The following is an 8,415-nucleotide window of genomic DNA, read 5'->3' as shown; positions in this document are numbered from 1 at the left end:
GTTTGGTGTTTTGCTGTCCCTGGTAGAGGACCTGAGCTTAAATGGAGTGAATTGAGATGGAGTTTTATGTACTGGCTGTGACGTCTTTAATAAACCAAAGAAAGAGATGGCAAACAACTTACCTCCAACAGCTTAAGCTCCATCTGCTCTAATGACCAGCAGCTTGCCTGGTTCGTGTTAGTGTGGTACACCTGGATGTGAGCATTGGGGATTAGAGCTGGGCTCAGGTTTTATGATATTCTGTGCTTCTGGTCTTACCCCTGTCTGGTTCTTAATGAACTATATATTTAAAAAGTATGCATGAGAGATTAGAGAGAAATAATAATCAAAATAATAATGATCATTGATGCTTGTCCAAGAGGCAACTATTGTCTGCTGTCACTACTGTAATGGTTTTGCTTTAGTTATAAAGTTTACATACAATATACAGTGGGAGAAATAATTCTTTGATCCCCTGATGAATTTGTAAATTTGCTCACATACAAAAAAATGAACAATTTCTTAATATTTATCATAATTTAATTTAATGGAGAAAGACAGAATATCAGCCAACTATGCAAAAAAAAAGGCCCACACATTACATAAAAGTCATAAATTGATTGATTGTAAAACCCCAAAAAGATTCAAACTAATTCAATCGGATCTAGTAATATACATTGTGAAATCTTTGGTTTGTTAACTTGGTGTTCATTTGTGATTTGAAGCTACAAGAATAGCCCCCTTCCCCTTTTATATTTTTGTTTTCTATGCAGCATTACTCAGAGACTGAAAACCTTTTAAAAGAAAGCACAAAGATTTTGAAAGACAGTTGTTAAACATCCAATCAAAATCTCCTGTTAAAAAATTGTTCCAAAATGAAAGTATAGGTGATGTTCAAGATGGGACTAGTGACCTCCTGAACCTTCTAGATGGAGGGAGCAAGAAGATTACACTTGCAATCCAACTCTTACAAATAGCCTAGTCTACTTAGCTAGCACAACACACACCTTATACTTATAATAGAAGGGAAGATGGGTGATTGTAATGTACTATGATGGTCCTGAGCCTCATACAAAAAAGCTTGCCATCCAACTCAAGATGGGACAAGGATATAGTTTACATGGAGATATACATAATGCCACTCTTCACTCTTCTAAATATGCTTTCCAAAACTTAGTCTTTCAATGCTGTAGTTCCACAGAGTTGTTTCACAAAGGGAATGACATGTTCTTTACGTCCTAAATGTATTTACACTTGGCACGTGTGTTGCCAGCTTGGATTAAAAAAAAATGAACAGTATGACTGTTACTATATATTCATTGTCATTGCTTTAGAAAGGTAAAGCAAAACTTTTCTGTGTACCAAACATTTGACTTTTAAGTCAACTTACATTGCAAAATATCAGTAAACAACCAAAGAACCAATACAAGGGTACTTTTCAAGATAACCTTTTCAAGATACGATGAAATCAGAGAATATGGTTTCATAGATTTTTGTAAGTCATTGCATTGCAAACTATTTAAATCTTTTTTTTTTTTTTTTTACAACTAGTGCTAAAATGTCCTGTGGCCTGACATTGAATGTATCAGGTAAACAGAGCTTTTGCATGCAAATCTTGCCAGTGGGTGCGGCTAAAAACACCACCTGACAAATTTGTCTCTGGTTAATCTGATGAGCTTAAAGTCTTAAATGGAAATGCCTGAGTGTGTACATGTGCACAGGCCTGTGTGTTTTTATTGATGCACTTAACACAGCCATCTGTGCAAGCTGGCTAAGGGAGAGAGAGGGCAGAACCAATCTGCATTCCCAAACAGTCTTATCCATACCACGTTAGCCTTAGTAGCCACCTCATCAACAGGTTATAGGTATCTTTGCTGCACTGTTTGAGCCTAAATTTGGAGAGAATGCCGGAAATGACTGAAGAAATAGAAGTTATCTAGCACATACTGGACAGACAACAAAAGCCAAAGCTGAAGGACTCCAGATAACTTCGCCTTTAAGACCGCCATTCTCCTGGATTTACAATTTTATTTCCTGGCCTGACTCTTTTTTCCTTGAATCCTTAAATCACTTTGAATGCAACAATGGGCTGTTCTCCATCTAAAGGAAAGTTATTTTCAAAGCCAGAAGGATCTCCAAAAGCTTCTCTGGGTGAAGTACCACAGGATGCTAATAATTGTAGACCTGTAGAAGTTGAGAATACATGTTTGAAAACCGAAGTGACGGAAAATGAACTTCCACTACCTAATGAAGGATTTCATAGCAAAGAGACTGAATTATTTCCATTGGTCTCTGATGCAAAGACTGTTCCAAATCTGCAGGACACTGATGAAACAGAAGTAAACACGATGCCCCAAGAAATAATCACCGATGTGGAACAAACCAAAGGAATTAAAAAGACGGCAAAGCAAAAAAGAAGTAAAGGCAAGAAAAGGTCTTTTGAGAATCACAGGAAGTTCTGTCATGTCCAGACAAAGGTGGACTTCCCACCTCACATGCTGAGAGCTCACCAGGCAGCCTATAACTTTCTGAACCCAAACATTTCCAAATATGAAACTCTTTTGGGTCTACTAGATCAGGCTGCCCAGACACAGCTGTCCCTCCAGCCCATGATGTCTGCTTTAGTATTGCGCTTTGAGGAGATCAACCAAGCACTAGAGGATATGGCTGATGAGGGGGAGCTGATGTTGAAGGAGCATGGTGACTACATGACCTTACCTTCTGGGATGATTTGCTCAGCTAACCCTAGAATGAATACAACATGTCAAACCGATCCACCTCCAGATCTTTTACAGCAGCTACTCCAACAATCAACTGAAAAGATGAAGTTAGTGGGAGGATCAGTCCAGGCACTAGGTGACACCACACTTGAGGAGGCAGTGGAATATTTTTCTTCTCTCTATAAACTGCTGATTAAGAAGCTGCAGATGAAGCAGACGGCAGAGAAGAGGCTTTTTCAAGTGATCGCACAAGTAGAAAGGGCAGCCATGAGGAAGTTCAACTCAGAAGATTCAACACTGCATAGTGAGGATAGTGGTATCGGAGGAGAAAATGAGAGTCTGACGGGTTCTGAAAGGCATCGTCGGCATCGTGGAAGTGCTGGATCTGAAAGTTGGGGGTCTGGAGTCAACATTCGGAGTGCATTTGATAGTCTCCCCAGTAATTCAACCAACCTTGGAGACCATAATGAAGATGATGATGAGGATGATGATGATTATGATGATGATGATAAAGAGAATGAAGAGGAGGAAAGCGATACACGAGGAAGGAAGAGGTCGAACTCTTCCCCACCTGATCCCAGTCAGGCCATTCATTATATGTTTGCAAATTACAATCGAGATCAGCAGATAACAGTCAAACAACCGCTGATTGATTCTGTTATTGCAAAGCCTGAACACCTTTCATTAACTGCGTGTGGAATGACAGAACTACAAAACAGCCAGTGGGTCTTGGATGATAGAATAAAAACGATGGCTGAAATACAAGGAAACAAGGAATTAGCAAGACCTCATTGCAAGCTGGATAGAGCTGAAGTAAGACGGCATTCATTAAATGGATTGTCAGGTTCACACAAAGTCGTTGTGAGACCAAATAAGACAAATTGTTCCTTAACAATCTTAGCAACCCAACCACCAAAACGCCACTCTGTCAGAAGGTTAATTCATACCTTTAGCAAAGTAGCTGATGGGAGACCTGAGCAGAGTCTCACTAATATTCCACCTCATAACAAGATGCCCAGGAAAAGTGGCCAGTTATCTGACGCAGTAAATGACAAGGAAAGTTCAGTCAACAGTGGCAACAACAACAACAGCCGCTGGCCTGATAGCAAGGATGAGCTGGATATGGACAACCTACCACCGCCCCCCCCAGAAGTCCTGATGGACGATTCCTTTCAGAGTACTCAGGTCCTAGCAGGAACTGAACTGGGTTTGCAGAAACCTTCTTTTAGTTCTCAAGTGATAAACCCCAAGATTGGAATCTCCCATCGCCTGAAGGCATCTATCCACAATATAGAAGTGTTACCAAACCGAGCATGTATGAGGCCAAGGTCGATTGCTATCTCTCCTGCCCATCCTGTTACACAAGATGTTGTTACGGGCACTCAGGATGCAGATCAGCTGCAATCAGAAACAGATCTGAACCTGGAAATTAAGAAGGCTAATAATCTCTACCAAAAGGCATGTAAGATTATTCACCTGCGTGATGCAGCAGAATCTTCTGATAAGAGAAATCTCGTTGAACCAGGCATCAGAGCAAATTCTCCTCTTCAACTAGCAATAGATCGGAAATGTAACAGCAACGAATTTTATGAGGGTGAATTTTCCTCTTGCAGTCTGACTGTGATAGCACCACCTGTATCTAGAGTCCGCCTTCCACCATCTTGTCCTAGTACATGCAAAAGATTTCCAAGTCCCCCTGTAATTAGACCTCAGTCTACTTCTAGGCACTCATCTCGTCCTAGTTCTCCTAGAACAGTGACACGTTGTATAGATAACAAGACAGAAGAAATCATTCCATCTGTATCCTTTCGCGACGCACGCTCTGTTTTCTGTCAAAATGAGTTTCAAAACTTCAAGGCCTGTTTGCCCCCTGAAAGGTCTGCGCTTCCCAGACAAGGGGTAGAGGTCTCCCGAGGAAGACTACCTACCAGAGCAACAGACACCTCTACTCGTCGCACCCAATCAGACCATAGGCCTAGTGGGACTTTTCATTCAGAGTTTCTAAAGAATGCCAGTTTGGCCTCTATGCAGGAGAAAGGGAGTAACCTATTGTCACAAAATACAGGTAAATATTACCAAAGATGAAATATGTGATTACATATTTTTTAAAATGTGCATTTGAAATTGTTTAAAAGTAGCTCACCAAATCTTTATGTCAGTTCTGAGTCAATTTTGTGATAGTATTAAAAAATGTAAACTACTCAACACTTAAATTACACATCATAGCCTAATCTGGATGAAACATTCAAATTGAAAATCTTGACTGGCATACACTGTAATTTGCTGAGAACAAAATAATGTTACAGCAGTTAATTGAAACCAAAATCATCACCCCTTTGAGACCTTCAAAATCAAACCAAAAATAAAGTTAACATTTGTTGTTAAAAGTCTTCCCTTGATTTTTTTAATAGTATATATCAAAAACAAACAGATTAGTTTGACCTTTGGTGACTGTTTGCTTTGAATCTACCCAGATGGTTTTTGACTCAAACAGCTATCTTACTTTTCTCTGAATGACATCAGCATATCTGGCAATCTGAATTTCCGGATCTGATTTTTCTGTCTTTGTGTCATACTCTTGAGTCTTGATGTCTCACAATTTCTGGAAACCTGCATACTCCAGCAGGACCATACTCGGTTGCTATGAAAGGGGAACTGCAAAGCCACTGCATGTTGAAAGAGAAGCAATAGTGAAAGCAGGCAAATTCTCCATATTCTTGGAAATATGCACCAATTTGTTTACACAGTTGGTGGTGCAACTGGTTACTCTATGAGTTTCTTAGTTGAAAATAATACTGCTACGAACACTTTGCTATGCACTCTTATTTAGGCCCCAGTCACACATTTGCCTAGCTCTCTAGGCAAATGTGTGAGCACACATGTGGCCACTAAGGAAAATTGTATATTCCACAGCTGGTTGGTGAATGGTTGCTGCCAGGTCACTGGCAGTCACTGGCAATTAAAACTGGTTGCAAAGCAGTACTGCACTGAAAACCTACATGTGGCTGTTTTGATTGCTAGCAGGTTGCTGGGGTTGCCCATAGTTTGCCTGGAAGACATAAACTTGTCTGCAAACACACAAACTACTTGCAAAGACATAATAAAACTCTGAAAAGTGCTACACAAAGCAGAAGCGGAGAATCTTCAAAGTAAAAATTATGCCTTTTGAAAGGGGTTGGTTGCAGTCGTAAAAAAACAAAGTCCTTCATTTCAAGAGTAAATGGTGAATGTTTGCAGACAAGTTTTCTTCTTCAATACAAACAGTTGGGACAAATCTGCTAGCAATTTTGTAAGCCATCTCACTGGCAACAGCCAGCAACCTCCAGCAACCATTTGCCAACCAGCAGGGGAATTAACATTTTCCCCCTTACAACCAGTAGATGCTAGGGCATGTCCAACCAGTCTCTAGGCCCATGTGACTGAGGCCTTAACAATTTTTTTTATTGTTTATGAGAGATGTGGAGTGTATTATCACTTAAAAATAAATAAATAAAATTAAAAGCTGGAACAATAGTTTCTAGTCCCCATTTTTTAGTCCCACTCGCATGACAAATGAACTGCAGGATATATTAAAAAGAATCAAGTCTTTTAAGACTATGAAAAAAACCCCAAATTAATACGACTTCAAGGAACTGAAAAGTTAAATTTTTATCCTGATACAGTTTTCATCTCCAGTCTAATTCATTTCAGGGAAAATGATTCATCTTTGAACAGTCATCAGAATTTGATATCTGACAAGATACTAGTTTTGTTGAGGAGCACCAGCCAAATGATGTTTAAAATATTGTCATCGTGCACATAATCTAGATGTTGGCATTCCTGTAGTGCTCATTAAGCATTTTTTATACCATAAACCATTGTTTCATGTCACAATATGACATCACTGGGTCAACTCATTGCAGCAAAAAAATTCAGGGAAAATGTACAGGCAATTAATCTATAAGAATATAACAGAATATATCAAGAATATATCATTTATTGGTTAACAATTGATTTCCATAGTAATAATTCACACATTCAAAATAACTAGCATCTAAAGCTTTTACATACTGGAGTACTACCCCAAAATGTAGCTGAGAACTAGAAAAAGGGATTACATCAAACAACTTCATTTAAATTGTAATTTTTGAGAATGTAAACTGAGTAAATGTACTTAAATACATTACAGCATTTGCTTTGTCTTAGCCTTCTTTTTTCAGACCTGTGCTCGTAGAGCTTTACTTCTGAATAGATTAACACAGAGGATTTAGTCACTCTGGACACATGCAGTATAATCTTTTTCAAACAGTTTAAGTCTAATTCATACCTACAGCTCCTGTGCTCAGATATATGGTACCAACCTGGCTCTAGGAAAGACACCTAGCTTAATCCACATTGGATTAACCCTCCTGCCCTACTCCAGTTATGTAAACTTCCCAGCAAGCAAACCCAACATGATCTACTCATGCACTAAATTTTTTCCCCATTATTTCTTGTTCTCTTGCAGGCTAGGAAGCCTTCCAATGACAGGAGATGATGACATCCTAAAGTCCATCTGTGAATGGCCAGATTTTGTAAAGTAAAATATGAGTTGGGAAGGGAATAATGAAAGAAGTTGTATATTAGCAGGGACTGTGATTTGTTTTTCTCTTTTCCAATTAGAAAATGTCTTTTTTTTTTTTAAGATTCTGCAATAATACATGTAGTAAAGGGTTTAAGCACTTTTCTACTCTATACTGAACCCTGAAGGGTTTAAACCTCAAGTAGTTTTAAAGATACATGTATTATATGTGTTTTGTTAAAACAACTATACTTTAAATCCCTCACAATCAGGGAGTTTGTTTTTGGCTTCAATACCAAAAGTAAAAGACAAATGTAATTTACATAATCATTAAATGTACCCTTTTGTTTTTTTAATAAATGGATTCAATGTTGTGCTTGGGTGATTTAACGATGTTTTCTGTATCCAAATAAAACAGGAAAATCAAACCAAATTCATCTTTCAAAAAGAAATCTTAAGGGAAAGTCGAAAAGGACTGATATCCTGTCTTGCAAATAAAGAGCAGTATGTCAAGATGACTTGCCTGTGTACACCAAGCTACACAGCTGCAGATGTTTATATTCACAAATGATGGGCATAATTGTCATGGATATTTGGGGCTTTTAATTATATCTTTAAACTGTTCTTTTTTCAGGTTGGAATGAATGGAATTATTTTGGATCTTCTCTAATCCACAAAGGGTCAAAATTATACATATGTATACATACATAGATTCATGACCAGCTCAATGCCTAATAACTTCTAGTTAGTGATCATGATTGTCTAAAATTAGTTGATGCTCTTGTTAGCATTAAAGAGATTTAACTGGCCACATTAGTTGGACTAACCAATACTCAGATTAACAGCAAAGTCCAAGGAACTCAACGAAGATCTAGGAATTCAATTTGTCAGTTGCTTATTTGGCTCATGGGCTGACAAAGTGACCCAGCAGCCTGGGTTTGAGTCTGACCTGAGGCCCTTTGCTGTGTGTATTACTTTACTCTTTGCCCCTGCTTTCTTGTCCACTCTATTGCAAAAATCCTTCTCAACAATTAGAAGAGTAGATTGGCACAAGTTCGGAAGCTTGGTTGCTGGAGCCATTCCGAAACAAATGAAGATTCCAAGATCTTCTGTTCAAACAACTGCACATAAGTACACGTTATTCTGATGTGTTACTCGTTGCCAAGGTATGGAAGA

General features: G+C 38.6%; 1 protein-coding gene across 1 annotated transcript in view; it reads left to right on the top strand.

The window, feature by feature from the left end:
- The window catches only part of pcare2 (photoreceptor cilium actin regulator 2), an 8,727-nt gene extending 1,113 nt beyond the window's left edge, over positions 1 to 7,614 (top strand). Inside the window, exons 3-4 of the mRNA XM_005475137.3 lie at positions 1 to 4,764; positions 7,186 to 7,614. The exon at positions 1 to 4,764 is cut by the window's left edge and continues 145 nt beyond it. Coding sequence (XP_005475194.1) covers positions 2,064 to 4,764; positions 7,186 to 7,190 — 2,706 coding nt within the window. The 5' untranslated portion in view covers positions 1 to 2,063 and the 3' untranslated portion in view covers positions 7,191 to 7,614. The remainder of the gene's footprint in view (positions 4,765 to 7,185) is intronic.
- The last annotated feature ends 801 nt before the right edge of the window (positions 7,615 to 8,415 follow it).

The sequence above is a fragment of the Oreochromis niloticus genome, linkage group LG15, assembly GCF_001858045.2.
Source record: "Oreochromis niloticus isolate F11D_XX linkage group LG15, O_niloticus_UMD_NMBU, whole genome shotgun sequence".
Lineage (NCBI taxonomy): Eukaryota > Metazoa > Chordata > Actinopteri > Cichliformes > Cichlidae > Oreochromis > Oreochromis niloticus.
This window is presented reverse-complemented; position numbering and strand designations above follow the sequence as displayed.